The sequence below is a fragment of the Helianthus annuus genome, chromosome 2 (genome assembly GCF_002127325.2).
Source record: "Helianthus annuus cultivar XRQ/B chromosome 2, HanXRQr2.0-SUNRISE, whole genome shotgun sequence".
Lineage (NCBI taxonomy): Eukaryota > Viridiplantae > Streptophyta > Magnoliopsida > Asterales > Asteraceae > Helianthus > Helianthus annuus.
Window position 1 is genome coordinate 32,823,945 of NC_035434.2, and position 26,031 is coordinate 32,849,975.

General features: G+C 41.7%; 2 protein-coding genes across 2 annotated transcripts; both read left to right on the forward strand.

The window, feature by feature from the left end:
* Positions 1-26,031, forward strand: LOC110886238 (IAA-amino acid hydrolase ILR1-like 4). The gene is made up of 5 exons (XM_022134014.2): positions 1-387; positions 1,020-1,145; positions 23,581-23,895; positions 24,628-24,756; positions 25,462-26,031. The coding sequence occupies exons 1-5, from the start codon at positions 52-54 to the stop codon at positions 25,855-25,857; spliced, it is 1,302 nt and encodes a 433-aa protein (XP_021989706.1). The 5' UTR covers positions 1-51; the 3' UTR covers positions 25,858-26,031.
* LOC118488891 lies at positions 1,183-11,708 on the forward strand. Its single transcript, XM_035986306.1, has 2 exons — positions 1,183-8,782; positions 9,018-11,708. Exon 1 carries the CDS (start codon positions 2,292-2,294, stop codon positions 3,246-3,248), a length of 957 nt encoding a protein of 318 aa, XP_035842199.1. The 5' UTR covers positions 1,183-2,291; the 3' UTR covers positions 3,249-8,782; positions 9,018-11,708.

Consider the following 26,031-nt stretch of genomic DNA (forward strand, 5'->3'; position numbering starts at 1 on the left):
ACCTCCTAAATTTCATCATCCAACTACTAACTAGTTCCCCACACCGAAAAAATGAATTTTTCCAAATGGGTTTCCATAATCTTGATCATTTCCATTCTTAAACCTCAAATCTCAAGTGGGGTTTCCGAGATTTCGCAACAGTTTCTTGAATTTGCGAAGAATGATGAAGTATTTGAGTGGATGGTGGGGATTAGGAGAAAGTTACACGAGAATCCTGAACTGGGTTATCAAGAGTTTGAAACCAGTAAGATAATAAGACAAGAATTGGATAAATTGGGGATTCCTTACAAACACCCGGTTGCAGTTACCGGTGTTGTTGGGTTCATCGGCTCCGGTAAGCCTCCGTTTGTTGCTTTAAGAGCAGATATGGATGCTCTTCCATTGCAGGTTTAGTTTTCTTTCAAACCTTTAATTTAGGGCTAGTTTAGGTGTTTTAATTTAGGGTAGTAGATAATTTCGATGATTCTGATCAGTTTTTACTGTTCATACCGGAATTACTAGAAGTAATCTGGCCAGAGTATCGCCGGAACGCCTACTATGTTTTTGTATAAGGTAGTTCATGGTGGCCTCGACCGATTTTGGTGAAAATTCTGGACCTAACCGGTTATAATCGTTTTTCGAAACCACAAACCAAACCGGCCGGATTGGTTGGACGGGTCGGTTTTACGGGTTTCGTGGTTTGACGGTTTGGTTTTGGTGGTTTGGAGTGGTTCTGGTGAGTCGGGTTTTGAAACCAAAGATTTTTTTTTTTTTTTTCTCAAAATCATTAGTTTGAATTAAAAACATTAAAATGAAAAAGATGGTTTGGGAAAATAGTACATGTAATAACTACATATTCCATTTCAAAAAAGGAGGAAGACACATAAATGATAATGTTTAAAGGGACCGCTAAAGGGCCGATTCTAAGTGTTAAACCATGCGAAACCTTGAAAACCAAACTTCTAACCGGCGACTTCTTCGCGTTTGACAATGACCCAAATGCATACCACAAAAAGTTGGTGAATAAAGTTTGTGATTAGGAAATGGTGGAATGGGAACACAAGAGTAAAGTTGGCGGAAAAATGCATGCGTGTGGTCATGATGGTCATGTCACCATGCTTCTTGGTGCTGCCAAGATTCTCAAACTTCATACTCATCTTCTCAAGGTATGTTTTTGTATTTCATTTTTGGATATAATTGATTTTAATCAAATAAATCATCTGCTTGAAGCAATACTTAGGTGGTGTTTGGATGTGTCTAAACTGAATACTTAAAGTTGCATGTTGGAGTGTTTGGCAAATATTAATAATAATTTTGATTGGTGGTTAGCTATAGTCAAAACAATAATCATATTTGGATGATTAACCAATTAAATAATAGGTGAAGGGAAACTGATTATCAAGGTAAATATGATATTACCAAACTATACATATTTCCTAAAATTAAGGACTTCTTATTACTCCACAATTTTTTTTCAAGGCACACACGAGTACATGTGCTGATACGAACCATGGAGGTACTAAAGAGTTAATTGTGTATTCAAGGAGGGGTAAAGTGCAAAGTGGCTAGTGGTCCCAAAGTAGTATTAATAGGGAAGGGAATAGAGCAGTAAGTTAGTTATGCAATTTGTTAGAAATTAAAGGCTCTTGCATCATGCAATGAGAGAGGGTGTAACCCTGGATTGTCACTAGTTTATTTCTATCTTTTTCTCTGTAATCTCTTACATATTCAATCAAAACATTCCCTTCCCTTTATCATCTTTCTCTTACAATCATCATATTATCATTCCTTTTCTGTATTTGTTTACAATTACAATTGAACTCTGTTTTCTATTGATCCGAATACCCATCATTGGTCCGACCTGTCGTTGACCTGCCGCTTGCTTTTATTGGTTTCGTCATGGAAACTCGCACGAATACGCGTCTCGATACTCAAGATGCTCAGATCAAACAACTCCAAACCGTAACAAATCAGCTCCAATCCGATGTTGCTGAGATCCGTAATTCGTTTAAATCCTTCAAGGCAGAACGCAGTGAGTCTAGCGAGTTTCGGAAAGTTGTTATGTCATGGATGGCTAAGCAGGAGAAGAAAGCGGATTCGTTGGATTCCGGCGACAGTGCCGTCTTCACCGGTTTCGGAACACCACTAGGACCCTCTAACACCTCTGATTCTCCTCTTCTTGGGCCGTTAAGAAGGTAAAACTTCCTGAATTCTCTGGTTTTGATCCACAAGGTTGGATCCAAAAAGCAAATTTGTATTTCGATTTAAATCGGACTTCGGATGATGCTCGTTTACAATTGGCTCGATTGAGCATGGTTAGCGTTGCACAACACTGGTTTACCATTATCATCCAAGTGCACCCAACCATCTCTTGGCATGATTTTCAATCTGAATTGCTTCAACGGTTTAGTGGATTAGAAATCCAGAATCCGTATGAGCAGTTGGCTACAATCAAACAGGGAGACTCCATTTATGATTACATTGATAATTTTAAATACCTTCTTTCTTTGGTTCCTCGTTTACCAGAATCACAATCAGTTGGTTATTTTGTTGTGGCTGGATTGAAGGACGATGTGAAGAAATGGGTTCGTCTTCATCGTCCACAATCACGGTTAGATGCTATGTATCTGGCAAAGGATGTGGAATTAATGCTCCGACCGAATTCGGGCCAGGCCGCGTTGGGCCGTTTTTGTTATCTTAACCCTATCGGGCCTCCGATAGGTGGGCTTAAGGACGGGTCCTCAACGATGGGCCGTGCGGAGTCCAGATCAATGTTTCCTTTTAGACCCGGCGACAAATCTGGGGTTCCCAAATTGGATTCACCTCGTGCAACGGCAAACCCTAAATCCTCATTCTCAGTGATTGACCTCGGCCAGAGTTCTCCCCGTGATAGGGGAGTGCGTTCTTTGTCCAGAACCGAGTGGGAGGACCGACGGAAGAAGGGTCTTTGTTTTCGTTGTGGCCAGCAATATGGGCCTACTCATCGTAGTCCTGAAGCGAAGTTATGTGTTCTGTTATTGGGAGAAGATGAAGAGGATTTTCCTCTTGGCGATCAATGTGTCTTACGGCCCGATTCTCCTCCACCACAAATGATTGATTTGGATGTTGCGACGGGTACTTGTAATGCGTTGGAGTTTGCGGGTACGATAGCTGAAGGTTCTTCTACCACTATGAAATTAGAGGGTACTTTGATGGATTTGATGATTTCAATGTTTGTGGATAGTGGAGCACTGGAGCTTCTCATAATTTCATCTCACGGCGGTTGGTAACATCTTTGGGTTTATCTTCTTCCAAATTCAGCGGTATTAAAATCAAATTGGGTGATGGTCACTTTGTATTTGTGCATGAACGATTATTGGTCTTCAGGTTCGTATTGGTCCTTGCTTATTTAACGTGGATGCCTTAGTCTTTGATACGGGCTCTCTTGATTTTATTTTGGGATTAGAATGGTTGAAGTCTTTGGGAGAAGTTGTCCATGACTGGCAACATTCCTGGATGCGTTTTGATCATCAGGGAATGTAAGTCACTTTACAGGGAGTTCAAACAGGTCAATCCTCTTTATCTGCTTTACATCATTGGTTATCCATGGACGGAACCCTAATTCCCTCTTCCATGACCTCTCCTTTCCCTCCAATCTCGCCCTTGTTAACATCCCGCCAACAATCCAGCTTATCTTTCTTACTAAACCAATTTGCAGATATCTTTAAATCACCTTCGTCTCTGCCTCCTATTCGCTCTCATGACCACACTATCCAATTATCCAGCACTACTCCCATTTGTGTTCGCCCTTACCGTTATCCGCACATTCAAAAAGCCGAAATTGAATGCCAAGTTCAAGAGTTACTGCAGATGGGAATGATCCGGCCTAGTAAAAGTGCCTTTTCCAGTCCCGTTATTTTGGTTCGCAAAAAGGACAATTCGTGGCGTATGTTTGTTGATTATCGCGCATTAAACAATGTTACGATTCCAAATAAGTATCCTATTCCAGTGGTTGATGAGTTACTTGACGAATTACATGGTTCAACCTTCTTTTCTAAACTGGACCTCAAATCCGGGTATAACCAGATTCGTATGTCTCCTGATAGCATTGACAAGACCGCTTTCCGTACTCATGATGGCCATTATGAGTACCTAGTCATGCCCTTCAGCCTGATGAATGCACCGGCAACGTTTCAAGTCGTGATGAATGATATTTTCCGTCCACTTTTACGCAACAAAGTAGTCATTTTCTTTGATGACATTCTTATTCACAGCCCTTCATGGGAAGCACATCTAACCGACTTAGACGAAGTTTTTCACATTTTACTTTCTCATCACTTTAAAGCTAATCCTACCAAGTGTAGTTTGGGTCAACGTTCAACTGATTATTTGGGGCACGTCATTGATGGTCAAGGAGTTTCTATGGATCCCGCAAAAGTATCGGTCGTTGCGGAATGGCCAACTCCTACAACATTGAAAGCTCTTCGCGGGTTTTGGGATTGACAGGATATTACCGGAAATTTGTAAAAAACTACGGTGGTAGTATTGCTCGTCCTTTAACAAATCTCACCAAAAAAGATGCTTTTCTTTGGTCACCAGAGGCTCAGGTAGCTTTTGACCATCTTAAACAGGCCTTAATTTCTGCTCCAGTTCTGTCTTTACCCGATTTTTCGATTCCCTTTGTGGTGGAGTGTGATGCTTCGGGATGTGGTATTGGTGCTGTTATGCAACACAATAAACCTATTGCTTATTTCAGTAAGGCATTGAGCGATAGGAACCTGACTAAATCAGCTTACGAGCGGGAATTAATGGCTTTGGTATTGGCGGTCCAACATTGGCGACCTTATTTGCTGGGTTCTAAGTTTACTGTGTGTACAGACCAAAAAAGCCTCAAATTTTTGTTACAGCAGCAGCGGGTACAGACCAAAGGCTCATGGTGCTGTACTTATAGAGGAGGCCACCCAAGATCCTGAGCTTCAATCGTTACGGGCTAAATTGGAGGCCACACCAGCAAAATTTCCTGGTTATTCGCTCAAACATAATACTCTGTTTTACCAAGATCGTTTGGTTATCTCTTGCCATTCTAAGTTTATCCCTGCTTTATTACACGAGTTCCATGTCACCGGCTCACCGCTACAGGTGGTCATTCGGGGTTTTACAGAACTTATCGCCGTTTAGCAGCTAACATTTATTGGACAGGGATGACTACTACGGTTAAACAATATATCCGCTAGTGTGATATTTGTCAGCGGTGCAAAGCTAGCTCGGTTTTACCCGGGGGCCTTTTACAACCGTTAGCCATTCCGGAAGCGATTTGGGAGGACTTGTCTATGGATTTCATAGTTGGTTTGCCCTCTTCCAAAGGGTTTACAGTGGTTCTTGTCATCGTGGACCGTCTCTCGAAATATGCCCATTTTATTCTTCTCACAGGGGCGGACCTACCCTTTGGCCAGGGTGGGCGGCCGCACCCCTTGAAAAAGAAAATTTAGTGTATATTTTAGGAAAAAAACCCGACCGCACCCCTTGAAAATATGGTTGAACATCTCATCCGCACCCCCAACATATAATTTCTGAGTCCGCCACTGTCTTCTCAAACATCCTTACACCGCTAAGTCTGTGGCTGAGGTTTTTGTTAAAGAGGTTATTCGTCATCATGGGGTTCCCAAATCAATTTTTAGTGACAGAGATCCCTTATTTATAAGCAAGTATTGGCAAGAAATTTTCCGTTCCGTGGACACTAAACTCAACATGAGTTCGGCATATCACCCGGAGTCTGACGGTCAAACTGAAGTCATTAATCGTTGTTTGGAATCTTATTTACGTTGTTTCGCGGTCGATCAACCTAAGACCTGGTCTGTTTGGCTACCATGGGCTGAGTTCTAGTATAACTCAACTTTTCATGCCTTTACGGGTGTATCCCCTTTTGAAACGGTTTATGGCAGACGACCTCCTTCGGTGTTTCAATTTATCCCAGGCGAGATTCGGGTGGATTCTGTTGCTAAAGAGTTACAGGACCATGATGAGGCTCTAAAACAACTCAAAGTTCACTTATCTAATTCTCAAAGTGCAATGAAATTACAAGCTGATAAGAAGCGACGAGATGTCCACTTTGAGGTGGGGGAATGGGTGTATGTTAAATTGAAACCTTACCGTTAATTGTCCGTGACTAAGCAGAATTCATCAAAAGCTAGAAGCTAAGTTTTTTGGGCCATTTCAAATTTTAGAGAAGATTGGGCCAGTGGCTTACAAACTTCTACTTCCTGCCACATCTAAAATAGACCCAGTTTTCCATGTTTCTTTATTGAAGAAAGCTATGTCTGGCTCGAGTGAGACGGTGTTACCTCCGGAACTGGATATGGCAGAATCTCCTCACCCTTTACCTAACGGTTTTGGCTACGAGGGTGGTACGGGATGGTTTAGACTCGGTGGAACAATGGTTGGTACATTGGATTGGTCAATCAGCAGATGAGGCTTCGTGGGAAGATGCCGACTGGATCAAGTTGCAGTTTCCTGATTTCAGTCTTGGGGACAAGACTGCACTTGAAGGGGAGGGCAGTGATACGAACCATGGAGGTACTAAAGAGTTAATTGTGTATTCAAGGAGGGGTAAAGTGCAAAGTGGCTAGTGGTCCCAAAGTAGTATTAATAGGGAAGGGAATAGAGCAGTAAGTTAGTTATGCAATTTGTTAGAAATTAAAGGCTCTTGCATCATGCAATGAGAGAGGGTGTAACCCTGGATTGTCACTAGTTTATTTCTATCTTTTTCTCTGTAATCTCTTACATATTCAATCAAAACATTCCCTTCCCTTTATCATCTTTCTCTTACAATCATCATATTATCATTCCTTTTCTGTATTTGTTTACAATTACAATTGAACTCTGTTTTCTATTGATCCGAATACCCATTATGTGCACACCGTCATATGTAGCTTGTACGTCTCCCCTTGCGTATTTGTCAATAGTGCCGGTAGCGCCCGCTATAGCAAATAGTGTAGCGTGTAGGTGAAGGGTAGCTACAGACCCTGCAGTGATAAATAGCGGGGGATTTTTTATTTTAATTTTCTTTTATTTAGATGATGATTGATAGCGTATTTTAGCTATTTTTGTGTATATTTATCACTTTTATACATAATTAGTGTATTAAATATAGAATTTATTTTTCTACCCCTTTATCGCCATGTAGCATATAGGTAACCTGTCGTTATGATCCGTTATTCGCTATTGACAACTATGCGCCCTTGTCCTAAATTGGAAAAATAGACGGTCATGTGGGTTGTGTAACGGGTCAAAACAGTTACAACGCAACTTTTTATCATCTGTAGGGCCGGGTTGACCCACGACCAATTCTTGTCCTTTTTCTCAGCCGATATTATTGCACATATTTTAGGGATATATATTTATCTATATTATTGAAGATTGTAATTCCTAAATTAGAGGTAGGGTTTATCATGTTCTATTCCCTATATTAAGGGACATACGTTTTATGTGTCGATTCATTCAGATTATCAATACCATAAACACTTTCATGGTATCAGAGCCATGGTTCTAAAAACCTATTTTTTTCTTTCTCCTCTCCTGCCACGGTTTTGGTCCAGTCTGGAACCCGCAGCCTACCTTTTTCTGGTTTGAAAACCTATCTTTTTCTTTCTCCTTTCCTGCCACGGTTCTCCTCTCCTCATGACAACCATGACAAAACCCGATGACGGCCCTAGCAACACAGAAAAACGAACCCTACCACCCTACATCCTGCATACTCTGTCACCAATATTCAGTCTAAAATCAGAATCCTCGATGGTACTAAAGTAACATACTCCTCTTGGGTCAAGCTATTCAAATTCCATGCCATCGCTTATAAAGTGTTGGACCACCTTGACGACACCAAGATTCAAAAGAGCCGTCGTATAACACATGGAAGGAGATTGATGCTCTAGTTTCACGATGGATCTACAACACTATTTCAGACGACTTACTGACCCGGGTTTTGGACACGGAAGCTTCAGCCAAGGATACATGGATTAAACTGCAGAAAATCTTTCTCAGCAACAAACAGGCCACGGCTGCTGCACTCGAGACACAGTTCGTTAACTTAACTCTTGCCTCTTGCACTTCTGTTGATGACTATTGTCAGCAATTAAAGGAGTTAGCAAACCAATTAAAGGAGTTAGCAAACCAACTGGCTGATGTTGACCAACCTGTGTCTGACAAACGCCTCGTACTACAACTTGTACGGGGTTTATCAGCCAAGTTTGACACCACGGCTCAGTTGATTCACTCACAACAAGCAGATTGGGATATTGCTCGGACTATGTTGCATGATGAAGTCATCCGATTGGAAGCTAGGCAGCAATGTTCCTATTCTGTCCTTGTAACCGGCTCCACTAATACCAATACGCCACCTTCCGCACCAACAAACAAGCACACCGAACCCAACCCAAACAACCCAGCCGATTCACAGGTTTACAGAGGATGGGGACGCGGTCGGGTCGGGGTAGACGCAGACGGGGGTACAACAATCAGCCCACTAACAGCTCGTGGGCCTTCCAGAACCAACAGTTCCCTCAGTGGGCCTGGTGGTCCACACCACCTTGCCCCTACCCAACTCAGACTACCTGGAGGCCCAATTTAAACCCAATACCAGTAAACCAGCCACAAAACCCAACTCCCACAGCCCACTTTGCTGGGTATCCGACCCCAAACCCTCACGGTTTCGATGCATTAAATTCATCTGACTTAAGTGCAGCCTTCGATACTATGCAGCTAAACTACACCGATCCAAACTTAGTCATGGACACCGGAGCGGAGAGTCACGTCACCGAAAATCGAGGTATGGTTCCCAATTTAAATTTATTAACCGTAAACACTAAACTAATGGTTGGTAATGGTCAATATTTACCAATTGAGGGATCCGGTACCGGCTTCCTTCCCATTCACAACCGAACCTATATTTTACCTGATATCCTTTATAGCCCACAAATAATAAAGTCTCTTATCTCGGTTCGCCGTTTCACTCGTGATAACCATGTTTCCATAGAATTTTATCCGTTTGTTTTTCTTTGAAGGACCTCAAAACGGGACGCTTGCTTTCCCGCCACAATAGCACGGGAAATTTATATCCGGTCACACCGCTAGTTCTCCCGCCACAAGCTTGTTTCATTGTAGCTTCAGCTTTACCTTGGCATGATTGTCTTGGCCACCCGGGCAGTCATGTTTTAGACATTCTTACTAAACATTTTGGTTTTTCATGTAATCACAATAAGAATTCTTATTTTTGTCATTCTTGTCATTTGTCGAACAGTAAAAGATTACCATTTTTTATGAATCTACTTCTTTTACTTTTGCACCCATTAACATTATTCACTGTGATTTATGGACCTCACCAATAACTAGTAAAACCAGATATAAATATTACATGGTGTTAATTGACAATTTTCCCACTTTGTTTGGGTCTACCCACTAAAATAAAAATCCGAAACTTTTCCCACTTTTGCTAAATTCCATCGCCTTATTGCTACACAATTTAACAGAAACATCAAAACTTTTCAATGTGATATGGCGGGGAATTTGACAATCATGCTTTTAAACAATTTGCTCAACAACATGGTTTCTTGTTTCGTTTCTCGTGCCCACAGACCTCCTCCCAAAACGGCAGGGCCGAAAGAATGATTCGTCGACTTAATGACATCATCCGTTCTTTACTTATTCATGCCCATCTCCCGCCGATGTTTTGGGTGGAAGCTCTTCACACCGCAGTCTACCTACACAACATCTTACCCACAAAGCGATTAAATTTCTTCACCCCAACCTTTGCCTTGTACCTTCCCCATCCAACATACAATCATCTTCGTGTATTTGGGGGTGCATGTTACCCGAACACATCCGCCACTCAACCGCACAAACTTCACTCGAGATCCATTCGTTGTATCTTTCTCGGTTACCCTCCGGACTTTCGCGGGTACCAGCGCCTTGATCCGACAACCGGGAAAGTACTCATATCTCGTCATGTCAATTTTGACGAGCATACCTTCCCTTATACCATATACACCACCCTCGTCGTATACCTTTTTGGACAACCCTCCTCCCGGCTTTACCTTTCCCCGACCAGTGACTACACCACCTACCACCCACCGTCTACCTAACACACCGTCACCCTTCCTGTTTCATTACACCCGCCGCCCTAAACCATCTTCACAATCGACCACAACAGCCCAGCCCCACACAGTTGTTCCGCCTGCCACCCATGCCCAGCCACCACCTGCTCCCGCTGTCGCCCCACAACAGCCCGCACCACTGCCAAATACCCACCCCATGACCACCAGATCCAAAACCAAACATGCTCTCCTTTCCACTACCATCTCCCCGGTGCCTACATCTTACACTAATGCATTCGCTGACCCTCATTGGTTAAAGGCCATGCAGACCGAGTTTAGTGCTTTGTAGGATAATGAGACTTGGGAGCTTGTACCTAGACCGGTTGACCGACCTGTGATACGTTACATGTGGCTTTTCCGCTATAAGTTTAAATCCGATGGTTCATTGGAAAGATATAAGGCTCGCCTGGTCATTAATTGGAAATCCCAGACTGTGGGAATTGATTGTGAGGATACTTTCAGTCCGGTGGTTAAACCAACCACCACACGGACTGTTTTATGCATTGCGGTCTCGCGTTCTTGGCCTATCCATCAGTTGGACGTCAAGAACGCTTTCTTATATGGACATTTAAATGAAAGTGTTTTTATGCATCAACCTCCGGGTTTTGTGGATAGACGTTTTCCTAACCATGTTTGCAGGTTGAAGAAGTCTTTGTACGGTTTGAAACAGGCTCCTAGGGCGTGGTATAATTCGTTGTTTATATACATACGACTTACTTATTGCTTTATGTGGACGACATAGTGCTCACTTCCTCATCCGATACTCTCCGATACTCTGATATTATCGCAACTCTCTCTAGGGAGTTTGCTATGACTGATTTGGGCTCACTACATCACTTCTTGGGAATCAAAGTTACTCGTTATGCGAATGGTATATTGATAGATTCTAGAGAACAAAAACAGGCAACAGTATTTGAATTGAAATGATAGCCCCAATTCGAGAAGGGGAAGTCTCCAATACAAACTGAGTTTGCTGATTAAAATCAAACTACGTGAAAAGGATATCTGTTATTATGTCTCCAATATAGAGAAAACAAAGCCCTATATATAGAGTTGCTAATTACAATTAGATACCCTCTACAATAATAAGTTTGTCTAATATAATAAGAACATAGTCTAACATTCCCCCGCAAGTTGAGGGCGGGGAACGACTTGCAACTTGGACCGTAGAAACTCAAGTCTTTGTGATGACAAGGGCTTTGTAAAGATATCAGCGATTTGGTCATCAGTTGAGATGAATTTGATATCTAGCTCTCCTTGAGTAACTTGTTCACGAACAAAATGATAATCAACTTCAACGTGCTTCGTACGGGCATGAAAAACCGGATTGGCAGAAAGGTAGGTTGCACCAAGATTGTCACACCAGAGTGTGGGTGCCTTGCTATCCAAACCGAGTTCACGAAGGAGAGACTTTAACCAAATCAGTTCTGCAACAGTATCAGCTATTGCCTTGTATTCGGATTCTGTTGAAGATCGAGAGACAGTTCGTTGTTTTTTTGCAGACCAAGAGATGAGATTGGATCCCAAGTAGATAGCATATCCCCCCGTGGATCGACGATCGATTGGGCAACCAGCCCAGTCAGAATCCGAAAAAGCAGTAAGAGTAGAAGTCCAATTAGCGTCAGAGAAAGCTTGCAGCTGATAACCCGTGTTGTGACGAAACAATAAACCATAGTTGACCGTGCCTTTTAGATAACGTAAAATTCGTTTCACAGCAGCCCAATGATTCTCGGTAGGAGCATGCATAAACTGACAAACTTTGTTAACGGCAAAGGCTATATCGGGACGAGACAAAGTGGCATATTGAAGAGCCCCGACAGTCTGTCTGTATCGGGAAGGATCATCAAGCAGAGGACTATCATCAGGTAACAACACTTGAGAAGTAGCCATAGGAGAGGAAACGGGTTTACAATCTGCAAGACCAGCACGCTGAAGAATGTCAAGCACATATGTCCGTTGAGAAAGGACCAGATCCGCACGGTGATGAATAACCTCAATTCCCAAAAAATAATGTAGCTGACCCATATTCGTAAGAGCAAAGAGAGAGTTAAGACGCTCAACAATGCTGGTGATAGCGCCCTGATTATTGCCAGTGATTATAATGTCATCAACATACACAAGCAGATAAACAAGCGTGCCCGATGAGTTGAGAATAAACAGCGACGGGTCAGTTTTGGACCCATAAAAGCCCAGTTGACGAAGAGCAGTAGATAGCTTAGTAAACCATGCACGGGGGGCTTGTTTGAGCCCATACAAAGATTTGTTCAATAAACACACATAATCAGGCCTGGTAGGGTCAACAAAACCTGGGGGTTGGCGCATGTAAACTGTTTCCTTAAGATCACCATGTAAGAAAGCGGTTTGAATATCCAGTTGTCTCAAAGACCATTTGTTTGTGACTGCCAAAGATAAGACAGTTCTAATAGTAGCAGGTTTGATAACTGGGCTGAAGGTCTCGTTATAATCAACACCATGTTGTTGATGAAAGCCCTTTGCAACAAGACGGGCCTTGTACCTGCTAAGATTGCCATCCTGATCTGTTTTTAACCTGTAAACCCACTTACAATCAACAACGTTAGTATTGGGTACAGGAGGCACTAGTGTCCACGTCCCATTTCTATGTAGCGCAGCCAATTCGTCGGCCATAGCATGGCGCCATTCTAAAGACTTGTTAGCAACGGTAAAGGATGTGGGTGTAGTAGGTATAGCAGGGTGGGTGGTGGCAGTGTAAGCAGCGGGATCATAACGGGCAGGTTGTTTGGGATTAGGACGAAGATTAGGAGGACGAGTCCTGGGTGCCGGAGGTGGGATGGTGGGGTTTGGTGATGGTGGATCGGATGGCGATGATGTAGATGGTTGGGTTGGTTGAGGAGGTTGGGGTGTCGTTTGAGTAGGCTCGGATGGGATGGTGGGGTTTGGTGATGGTGGATCGGATGGCGGTGGTGTAGATGGTTGGGTTGGTTGAGGGGGTTGGGGTGGTGGTTGAGTAGGCTCGGTTGTGAAACCGGGTGGAGGTTGAGGGAAAATAGATACATACGGGGAGTCGGAAGGTAGTGGGGTTGGGGTAGGTGTAGGTTTATGGTATGGAAAAACATGCTCGTTGAAACGAACATGGCGAGCAATGTATGTTCTTTCGGTGGATGGGTCAAAGCAGCGGTAACCATGGTGAACAGGGCTATATCCAAGGAAGACACACGGGGTAGATCGAAAATCAATCTTGTGTCGATTGTAAGGACGAAGATAGGGAAAACATTGACATCCAAAGACACGAAGGAACGAGTAATCAGGTTTGCGTTTAAATATGTGTTCAAAGGGAGATTTGTTGGAGGAGACACGAGAAGGTAAACGATTAATTAAGTAAACAGCTGTTTCAAATGCAAAGTGCCAGAAGCGTTGAGGAAGATTGGACTGGGCCAAGAGGGTAAGACCAGTTTCCACAACATGACGATGACGACGCTCAACGAAGCCGTTTTGTTCGCTTGTGTGTGGGCATGAGCGTCGATGAATGATACCAAGATTTTGGCAAAAAGAAGTAAGCGGGCGAAATTCTCCCCCCCAATCGGATTGATTGGACTTCAACTTTGTGTTAAATTGGCGTTCAGCCATCTTGATGAAATTTGTTAGCACTGTGTAAACATCAAACTTATGAACTAAAGGATAAAACCACATGTATCGCGTATGATGATCAACACATAACAAAAAAAAAAACGATAACCGTCACAAGAAGGCATAGGGGAATGACCCCAAACATCGCAATAAACAAGATCCAAAACATTTTTACTACGAAACGTAGAGTCTGACAATGATAATTTAGAAGATTTGCCTAATTGACATGAAGAACATAAATTGTTGGAAAACTTGTCCGAAACAGGTAAAGAACAATTTGAAATAATAGAATGAAAAACTTGAGCATGTGGATGTCCCAGTCGTTGATGCCAAGTGTTGGAAGACGCTTTGACAGCAGTGAATGCAACTTTGGGTAAGGTCTTGAGTTGAGGAAGACGGATGGAGTACAATCCCTGTTCACTGGGGCCCGTTAGGAGGGTAGTGCGTGTAGACTCGTCCTTCACAACAAAATAAGAGGAGTGAAATTCAAAATAAACATCATTATCTTGACAAAATTTTTGGACGGATAAAAGGTTTTGTTTAAGTTTAGGAACATGGAGGATATTTGATAATTTAAAGGTTTTGTGAGGGGAGGCAAAAGAGGTGGATCCAATGTGAAAGATAGGTAAAGAGTCACCGTTACCAACAAGTAAAGAATCCTTACCAAAGTAGGCCTCCGAGTTGTCCATGCTAGATAGATCTGGAGTGGCATGACTATTGGCACCAGTGTCGGGTTTCCATGAACTGGATCGAGAGGTAGCATCTGAGTAACTTGCATAATTGGCCTGAGTTGTGGCACGAGGTTGATTAGGACATTGGGAGGGTAGATGACCTATCCCACAACGGTTGCAATGACCATATACTGTGTTTTGAGTGGAGGCCCAAGCAAATTGACGGCTGCTTGTAGAGTCCCGATTGCGAGAATTTGAAGCTGCCCGAGAATTGCCACGAGATGAACCACGCGCACCACGATTACCTCGGCTGTTGTTGGATGACCGAGGGGCAAAGTAAGCCTGTGGTTGGGGAGAGGCTGCAGGACTAAGTTGATAACCCAACTGAGATGCCATTAACTGAAGATTATTAAGCTGCTGTTGAATCGAGTCCACATTGGGCTGTTGATAACCCAACTGTGATAAGGGTGGTACAGCAGCCATAAAAGGCTGCTGGCCTGGTGCAGACGTGGCTAAAAGAGCCTGTGGAACCTGCGGGTTCGAGGCCAAGAGTCTTGTGATCATGTAATCATGATCACTCAACAGTCCGTGAAGCTCGTTAAAGTTAACTGGAGGAGAACGAGCGAGAAGGTTAGCTTTAAGGCCATTATATTCCTCTCGAAGTCCTGCGAGAGTGAGCATAACAAGGTCTTTATCTTTCATTGGTTCACCTATATTAGCCAGGGCGGTTGCATACTCCTGTGCTCGGCTGAGGTAGTCAGCGGGTTTTTCATCACCCTTCATGGTGATCCGAAGTAACTGATTTTTAAGGGTGAATTCATGGGAAGATGTGACAGGGGCATATGCCCGTTCTAAGGATAGCCAAACTTCACGTGACGTTTTGCCCTGGATGTGCTGAAACGAATCCTCAGAAACAGTAGAAATAAGAAGCATACGAATATGGGCATCATTAGAAACCCATGGAAGATAACTTGGGTTGTCGGTTGTGGCAGATTCGTTGGTGACCTTCTGTTCTGGACAGGGAATAGTGCCATCTACATAGCCAAATAAGTTGTGAGAAGTGAGGAAAGACTCAATCATTGATCTCCAGTAACCATAATTTGTAGGTTTTAGGGTAAAGGCAAATTTATGAGAGTTGTGGGTAGTCTTTTCTTGATTGCTGAAGGTGAGAATGGCTGCCATGAGTAATCAGAGAGGGTTGATTGCCTGGAGTTGATTTGGCGGTAGTAGGGTTTTTGGCCGCAGGTTTGATTTGGCGGCAGTAGGGTTTTTTTTTTTTTTGGCCGCAGGTTTGATTTGCTCTGATACCAAATCAAACTACGTGAAAAGGATATCTGTTATTATGTCTCCAATATAGAGAAAACAAAGCCCTATATATAGAGTTGCTAATTACAATTAGATACCCTCTACAATAATAAGTTTGTCTAATATAATAAGAACATAGTCTAACAATTAAAAACTTGAATTGTCAAAAGACAAAGCATAGCCTGCTATATATACTAATAATAAAAGATAACTGCTCCATTGGAAATCAAAAAGGCAAAGCTCCCTTAGGATTCTGAAGGCTCTTGGTCTGATCCACCTTCCAGCTTCTTTGGTTTATTAAATGGGTCATAAATATAACCGAAAACAGAATAAAAATGCTCCACATCAGCAGCTGATTTGGCACGATGGTGTCTCCTAGAATACACTTTTAAGGGACGTGTATCATTACTTCCCTCCTGGTAAAACGCCTTGTCCTCAAGGCGAAAATCAGGGAATTGTTCCGCTAGCAAATCATAAGATTCCCAGGTAGCTTCTTCCAAGGGGCGATGACACCATGAGACTAGGAGTTCCAAGACTGGTTCACCAGCTTCATAGACCCAGCGATGACTAATAATTGAATTGGGTTGTAGATCCACTTCCCAATCCTTAGTAATTGGTAAAGGGGCCATTGGTTGAGCAGAGAACGAACCGCGAGCAGGCTTGAGCATGGATACATGAAAGACTGGGTGTACTCTGGCATCATGGGGTAGTTCAAGTTCATAAGCTACTGATCCAACTGTACGTTTGATACGGTAAGGGCCATAGAACCTTGGGGATAACTTCTCATACCTGCGTTTAGCTAAACTCTTTTGGCGGTAAGGTTGGATTTTTAAAAATACATAATCACCAACCTGAAATGATAGCTCACGTCGCTTGGAATTAGCTTGGTTGCGCATTCGATCTTGAGCTTTTTGAAGATTGGTTTGCAGTAACTTCAACATATCATCCCTATCAAACAATTGTTGCTCCAATATGGCATTCTTTGTTTCCCCCGCAACATATGGAGTAAGAGGAGGTGGTTCCTGCCATAAACGACTGAAAAAGGAGTTGTGCACGTAGACGTATGGTATCCGGTGTTGTAGGAGTATTCTGCCCAGGATAAATAATTACTCCATTTTGCCGGTTGCTCATGGGCAAAGCAACGTAAGTACGCCTCTAAGCACCGATTCACAACCTCGGTTTGCCCGTCTGTTTGGGGGTGGTAACTCGTGCTCAACTTAAGCTTAGTTTGGCTAAGACGGAACAGCTCTTGCCAAAAGTTGCTCAAAAAAATTACGTCCCGGTCTGAAACGATTGATCGTGGGAACCCATGTAATCGCACAATCTCCTTACAAAATATAGATGCCACACCTTTAGCAGTGAAAGGGTGTGACATGGGAATAAAGTGGCCATACTTACTTAGGCGATCAACCACAACAAGTATAGTATCAAACCTGTCAGACTTTGGCAAACCCACTATGAAGTCCATTGAAATGTCCTCCCAAACCTGCTTTGGAATGGGTAAAGGTTGCAGCAACCCTGTTGGGGCTAATGTCTCGTACTTTTGCTGCTGGCAAACTAGACATTGCTGTACAAAAACTCGAATTTCTTGCTTCATTTTGGGCCAAAAATACTGCGCAGATAGCCGTTTAAATGTTTTCAAAAATCCCCCATGACCGGCCATTGGAGTGGAATGGGCTTCATGCAGAAGTTTATTTTTAAGGTCCAAAACATCAGGAACTACCACTCGATTTTTGTAAAATAATAACTGACCCACAATAGAATAACCTGGACATGAAGATGGTTCGGCTTCTAGCTGCTTCAAGATATTACTTGTATATGGATCATTTTTTTGACCTGCTTGAATGTCAATCATATCAGGACACAAAGAGACCACAAGAGTAAGGAAAGCACCGGAATGGGGTCGTCGAGACAAAGCATCCGCTCCTCTATTTTCCTTTCCAGCTCTATGACTAATGGAGAAATCGTAAGGCATTAGTTTGAGCAAAAGACGTTGTTGTTCGGTTGTGGTAATCCTTTGTTCCAACAGAAACTTCAGGGTATAGTGATCGGTGCGAATGAAAAAATGGTGACCCAACAAGTAATGGTTCCATTTTTGTACCGCCAACACCAATGCCAGTAGCTCACGATCATAGGTAGATTTTAGTCGGTTAGAAGGTGAAAAACCCTTACTGAAATAGGCTACTGGGTGGTCCTCCTGGGATAAAATAGCACCTACTCCTTCTGATGAAGCATCACACTCCACGGTGAAGGGCTTGGAAAAATCCGGTAGTCTAAGAATCGGAGTCGAAATCAAAGCTTGTTTTAGCTTATTGAAAGCTGTTAATGCATCGTTTGTCCACACAAACCCATCTTTCTTGGTGAGGGCTGTGAGTGGTCTGGCAATTAGACCGTAATTCCGAACAAACCGCCGGTAGTACCCCGTTAACCCGAGAAAACCGCGAACTTCTCGCACCGTAGTTGGAACTGGCCATGACTGAACTGCAAGGATCTTTTCCTGGTCAACTTGAACTCCCTCCGAAGTAATAACATGACCCAAGAAAACCACTCTTGACTGCCCAAAACAACATTTGGACAACTTAGCAAAAAACTGATGGCTGCAAAGTAACTCCAAGGCCTGTTCTAGATGGGATAGATGTTCCATGTTGTGGCTGTATATTAGGATATCGTCAAAGAATACCAATATGAATCGGCGTAAATATGGACGAAATAGGTCATTCATCACAGCTTGAAATGTAGACGGGGCATTGGTTAAGCCGAAAGGCATAACCTTGAACTCATAATGCCCGGAATGAGTTCTAAAAGCTGTCTTCATCACATCTTTTACATCCACCCTAATTTGATAATACCCAGAACGTAAATCGAGTTTGGAAAATACTGTTGCTCCATGTAATTCATCCAAAAGCTCATCGATATTGGGGATGGGATACTTATCGGCCACAGTGATCTTGTTCAAAGCACGGTAATCCACACACATCCGCCATGAATTATCTTTCTTCTTCACTAATAGAACGGGGCTTGAAAAAGGGCTGGTACTGGGTTGAATAAATCCCGAAGCTAGCAGTATTTCAACCTGTTTTTCTATCTCTGTCTTTTGGGAATAAGGATAACGATAAGGGCGAAGGTTGGGTGGGGCTGAATTTGGTAGCAGGGGAATTGAATGTGATGTCGAGCGAAAAGGAGGTAAATCAGTTGGTTCCTCGAACACCCGCTGATACTTAGAAATTAAGGGCTGCAAGTGTGAGGGTATGTCGGGTGCAGATTCGGAGTCCACAGCCAAGTGTTGGAAAGAAGCGGATCTTTGTGGGCTAGAGGAGATACCCTGAAGCTTGTATCTTTTACCATCAATGTTAAAAATCATAAACATTTCATTCCAATTGGCTTGAACGGTATTCAGAGTAGCTAACCATTGAATACCCAAAACCAAATCAGCCCCGCCTATAGAGAAAGGTAGAAATCTTGAACAATTTTGAGGTCGGACACTTGTAATGAGACATCCTTGCAAACTTGTTTACAACGAATAATATCCCCATTTCCGATTTGGACACCGAAAGGTGTAACAAATTGGGTGGTAAGTTTCAATTCGCTTACAAGAACATCAGAAATAAAATTATGAGTCGATCCGCCATCAACCAAAATAAGTACCTCGGTAGTATTAAGCATACCGTGTACCTTCATAGTAGTTGGATGTGAATTTCCTAGAATAGCGTGAAGGCTGATCTCGGCAACATCATCCGGGTTACCATCATTGTTACTTGCTTCAGTGTATGGTTGTTCTTCAGATATATCCTCAACCTCCAACACTTCGAACGTACCGGTTTTACATCGGTGTCCAGGCCCGTATTTATCCCCACAACGAAAACGTTCCCCCCGTAAGAACCGGGCCTGTTTTTCGATATCTGATATGCGAGGGGGTGGTTTCGATGGACCTGTAACCGTAGTTGCATTGACCTTGTTGTCAAGGAATGAAGGTTTAGTATGAACAGCTCCAGTGGATCCTTTTACTGTTCGCACATGCCCCAATTTTGATTCGAACTCTACCGCCAAACTCATCGCGTTATAAACGGTTCGAGGTTTGTGAATTCGAACATCAGCCTTTAATTCATCCTTGAGCCCATTTAGGAACACCCCCAACAAGCAATGATCAGGCCAATTTGACACCCGCGCTGATCGTTTTGCAAATTCCTGTCGATACTCCTGGATAGTACCTGTTTGTTTGATACTACAAAGATGCTCATCCGGGTTTTGGAACTCAGCCGGACCAAAGTTCTTTTGTAGGGCGTGTACTAACTCCTCCCAACAGACCAACAACTGATCAGATGATAACCATGAGTATAGATCTAATGCATCCCCTTCCAGGTGCATTGCTGCCACGTCGACCTTGTCTTCAACAGGAACATCATAATACTTGAAATATTTCTCTGCTTTGAGAATCCAACCTCTTGGGTCACCGTCGCTGTATGTTGGCAGAAGAATTTTCGTAGAACGACGGTACTGGTTGTTCCTCCACAATGGGTCTCCTTCATCAAAACGTCCGGATCCACTGTGACCTTTACTTTGAGATTTTGATTGAGCTTTAAGTGGCGCGACGTCATCTTTGAGGCTTTCGATTGATTCCAAACGAGATGCGATGGCGGCTAATTGAGTGGCTATCGGGTCAGGTGGGTTACCACCGCTGTCACTGGAACTGTTCCGGGTTTGCACCATGTCTTCGATTCCCGGCAATGGAACCAAAAATGATAGATTCTAGAGAACAAAAACAGGCAACAGTATTTGAATTGAAATGATAGCCCCAATTCGAGAAGGGGAAGTCTCCAATACAAACTGAGTTTGCTGATTAAAAACTTGAATGATCAAAAGACAAAGCATAGCCTGCTATATATACTAATAATAAAAGATAACAGCTCCATTGGAAATCAAAAAGGCAAAGCTCCCTTAGGATTCTGAAGGCTCTTGGTCTGATCCACCTTCCAGCTTCTTTGGTTTATTAAATGGGTCATAAATATAACTGAAAACAGAATAAAAATGCTCCACATCAGCAGCTGATTTGGCACGATGGTGTCTCCTAGAATACACTTTTAAGGGACGTGTATCATATATTCTTAGATCAGAGTCAAATATGCAAAGGATATAATTTCGAGGGTGTTTCTGTCATCATGCAAACCGTGTACTACTCCTGTTGATTTGTCCTCTAAATTGAGTGCTACAGATGGCCCTCTTTTTCATCATCCTACATTATACCAGAGTCTGGCAGGGGCATTACAATATCTTACTTTCACCCGTCCTGACATCTCTTATGTTGTGCAACAAGTGTGCTTATTCATGCATAAACCACATGAGCCTCACTTTGCCTTTTTGAAACGCATCATTCGGTATTTGAAAGGTACTCTTGACTATGGTATTCGATTGGTCAAGTCACACTCGCATTCTCTTGTAGCTTATGGATGCAGATTGGGGTGGATGTCCCGACGCTCGTAGATCCACGAGTGGTTATTGTGTTTTCCTAGGAGATAACTTGATTTCATGGTCATTAAAGCGTCAGCCGACCATTTCCTGCTCTAGTGCTGAAGCCGAATATCGAGGAGTGGCCAATGCAATGGCAGAGGCAACTTGGATTAGGAATTTACTTTTAGAGTTGCATCTTCCGCTTCGACAGGCTTCGGTCGTCCATTGTGACAATGTATCGGCAGTTTACTTATCTGATAATCCTGTTCAGCATCAGCGAACGAAGCACATCGAGATTGACATTCATTTTGTTCACGAAAAAGTCCGTGTTGGTCATATTCGAGTTCTTCATGTTCCGACCTCTCTACAGTATGTTGATATCTTCACAAAAGGACTTCCTCGACAATTGTTTCAATCGTTTCGCTCCAGCTTGAGCGTTTGTCTTACGTCTGCTCAAACTGCGGGGGAGTCTTAGCCGATATTATTGCACATATTTTAGGGATATATATTTATCTATATTATTGAATGATATTGTACACGCCCCGCTTGCAGTATGCTCATATAATGTATATATGTGTGAGCGCTTGGGGGGCAAAAGTGAAAGTGCACGAATTTTAACGTTATTTTAGAGTAAAGTCCTTTTTGAGTCTCCGTGGTTTGTGCATTTTTAACTATTTGAATCCAAAAACCAAACTTGTCGTGATTTGAGTCCTTGTGGTTTGTAATTTTAACCCTTTGAATCCAAAATGCAAACCACATCCAAATTAGAAGTTAACCCCTCACCATGTGCCAGGCACGTGAGGGGCAATTTTGTCCATCTACCCATTATTTTAATTCCAGACCCATATAAATGCTTTCTTGACCAACCCTCGTACCAGCTTAAATTTCCAAACAAATTACCATGTGCAGACCTGCATCAATGCTTAAATTTCCAACAGGCCTGCATACTACTTTGATTCCATGACCAGCACCAATAATCTCTTCAATTACAACATTGCTACCCCCATTTGGTGACTGAAAATATGTGCTCAAACGTGTAACCCAATGTTCAACGTATACATCGATAACTTTTACCTTGTCTATATATTGGCACATATTTAAAACATCTTGATCAGTACCTAGAGCTCTAAGGCCATTATCTAAATTTTACCCAGGAATCCTAAAATGGTAATACACTACATCATCACCTGAATAGCCCAACATCTTAAACATATCATTGAACTCAAATACCGAGAAGTCATCACCATCTATCATGTCCAAATAGTTCATCTTACCATGAACATACCTTCTACCTGGATAATTCTCAAAATAACCTTCATGGAAGACTTGGATGGAAAACAATGTAGGTCCATCTCCTAAAAACGAAAAAAAAAAAAAAAGTTGAATTTAGGTCACATTTTGCATCATAAGGATATTAGCATAAATCCATAAAATAACCTAAATTATGAGAATTAATTATACCATATACTGCATCGGGATCAAATGGATCATCTGAACTACGAACACACCAATGTGTGAGATCTCTCATTGCAATCTTAAATCTCCAGATTGTGAATGGGGAGAGCAATGTAAGGCTGAAGATGAAGTGTGAATGAGTAAATATTAGGTCAAAATGGGTTATATTGGGGCTGGGATAAAACAAATGGGGTAGATGGACAAAATTGCCCCTCACGTGCCTGGCACATGGTGAGGGGTTAACTTCTCATTTGGATATGGTTTGCGTTTTGGATTCAAAGGGTTAAAATTACAAACCACAAGGACTCAAATCAAGACAAGTTTGATTTTTGGATTCAAATAGTTAAAATGCACAAACCATAGGGACTCAAAAAGGACTTTACTCGTTATTTTACTAATTTCGTGAAAATAACGTTAAAAGATGGGGATGGTTAATCATGCATCATGTGGTGGTGTTGATAGCCAAAAGACAAGGGGGTACATGTACTAATCGGCGTTTGTCTCAATTGCTGAGTGATATGTGCCTTATGTCCAAGGCTTGATGCAAAACTACAATCGAGCTGGGGGTCTCATTGGAAGCAGCCTCTCTATTCCTACGGGGTAGAGGTAAGGCTGTCTACATCTCACTCTCCTCAGACCCTACCTTAGCTTTGCTATTGGTGGGATATACCGAGTATGATGATGATGATGATGATTGAATGATATTGTAATTATTATAGGATTGTAATGTAATTCCTAAATTAGAGATAGGGTTTACCATGTTCTATTCCCTATATAAAGGGACATACGTTTTATGTATCGATTCATTCAGATTATCAATACCATGAACACACTTTTATCATATTTTTTTTTTCAATTTTTAATATGTTAAATATGATTATCGGAATAATATTATGACAATAATAATCAATTATCTATATTTTTAATAAAGTAATCAGGTGGTTATATACATATCGTTACACAGAAAAAGTTTCAATATGTTACGGTGGCAGGGAACGGTGGTGCTGGTTTTTCAACCGGCGGAGGAAGGTGGCGGCGGTGCAAAAGTGGTGGTAGATAGCGGATATCTTGAGAATGTGAAAGCCATATTCGGTTTACATGTTTCTCCAGAACGACCTCTCGGTCAAGTATACTCTCGGTCGGGTACCTTAATGGCGGGTAGTGGTTTTTTTGAAGCGGTCATAACCGGAAAAGGAGGTCACGCTGCCATTCCACAGCACTCAATCGACCCTATTTTAGCAGCCTCAAACGTTGTTGTCAGTTTACAGCATCTTGTTTCAAGAGAAGCCGATCCTCTTGATTCTCAGGTAAGTTTTTTCCTGTTGCAAATTTCAACCCATATACATATTTACAGATCAGTTCGGGTCTTTTAACCTGTAACAAGTTGTACAGAATAATTTAGGGGTGCAAATGCGCCGAGCCGAGCCCGAGCCCGAGCTCGACTAGGCTCGAACTCGGCTCATTCGAGCTTTGTTTCTAAAGCTTGAGCTTGGCTCGTAGGTAGTTTTTCAAGCTCGAGCTCGGCTCAGGCTTGGCTCGTTTATAATTTATTAATTAATATATATTAATTATATTATTTTATATGTAATTTAGTTTTTTTTTTCTTACTTCTATAAATAGTAATTGTTATTATTTAAATATATTTTATTTAATATATTAATTAAAAATAATATAAATAGTGCGCTTGTTTGGCTCGTTTGCTAAACAAGCTTGTTTTTAGCTCAGCTCATTTCGAGCCTTCTCTCGAGTAGCTCGCAAGTAGCTCGGCTCGTTTGCATCCTTACTACAGATGAAACGAGTCGAATGGGTCGAACAGGTCAAACCACACAATTGGCCCAAATTGCCGTGTTAATTCTTACAACCTACTAAATCACTTTATTAAGAAACTTCTGTAATCATTTGAAAAAAAAAGCAGACTGTGGGCATTTTGACTATTACAAAAACAAGTTAACTACCCATTTTGTCGCATATAGTTTCTAATCTCGTATAATGATGATATATACATATTATAAAATGTTTGTTTGTACTAAATATCGCAGGTTGTTACAGTTGCCAAGTTTCAAGGTGGTGGTGCGTTTAACGTTATTCCAGATGCTGTCACCATTGGTGGAACCTTCAGAGCTTTCTCTAAAGAAAGTTTCATGCAACTCAAGCAACGAATAGAAGAGGTACAGATATATATGTACCCCTTCGTTTTGGTGGTCCCTTGACCATGGGGCCCACAAGACCGAAAAGAATATAAAAAGCTAAAACGTTGAATTTCTTCATAGAACTAGAGTGTCAGTCAAGCTGGGCGGGTTGGGTAAGATGTCAAAATTTGTTTGTGATAAAAAGGTAACTTCTTTTTCGCTCCCTGTGGTTTGGCCATTCTAACGCTTTTGATTTTGATTCACAATTTTTACGATGTATTTACATCAGATATTGGATTTTAATTCACAAAATTTGGTACCAATTTGACTTTAAAAATTGGTAACTTTGAATAAATATGTTTTTCTTTTTTTATTTTTATTATAAATGAAAAGTGGATTTTAGGAATTCATAATAAATAATTAAATACATATATATATAAAATTACCAAAATACCCTTACTTTTAACTGAGTTAAAGTCTGGGAGCAAACCGGCAATAAAATGGAAACATTAGGGAGGAAAATGGCAATTTTTAAACTATTGGGACAAAAGTGTTAAAACGGCCAAACCATAGGGAGCAAAAACGAAGTTAACTCTTCTTTTTAATTCATTTTTAATTAGAAAAAAAAAAAAAAAAAAACAGATCGACCAATTTTTTTAAGTGAACTACTCAAGATTGCAATCTCTACATAGAAGTAAATCATCTTTTTATTTTACTTATTTATATACTTTTTTTTATGTACAGGTTGTTGTAGGTCAAGCAACCGTGCATAGATGTAACGCAACTGTCGAATTTTCTTCGAAAGATAAACCATTCTACCCGGTCACCATAAACGACGCGGGCTTGCATAAATTCTTCCAAAAAGTTGCAGGAAGTGTTCTTGGTCTCAATAATGTTAAAGAAATGTCACCGTTTACGGGAGCAGAGGATTTTTCGTTTTACCAAGAGGTTATTCCTGGATATTTCTATTTTATTGGAATGAAAAATGAGAAAAATGAAAAACACGAATCGTTGCATTCCCCGTTTTTCCAACTTAATGAAGAGGTTCTTCCTTATGGGGCTGCAATGCATGCGTCTCTGGCTGCAACATACTTGCTTGAAAGTCAAAGTCAAGGTCAAGGTCATAAGGATGAACTGTGAAGTGTTTTCTTCGAGTTTCACTGTTATAACGCTTCTGGTAACGAGACTATTTTAGAGTTGTAAACAAATAATGTTGTTTGGAGAGATGTGTGTTCTTGGCTTCTTTTTTATTAGACTAATGCAATTTGGAGAATGAGTACTTTTTTCTCTATAAATTCGAATGTTTTGATCAAC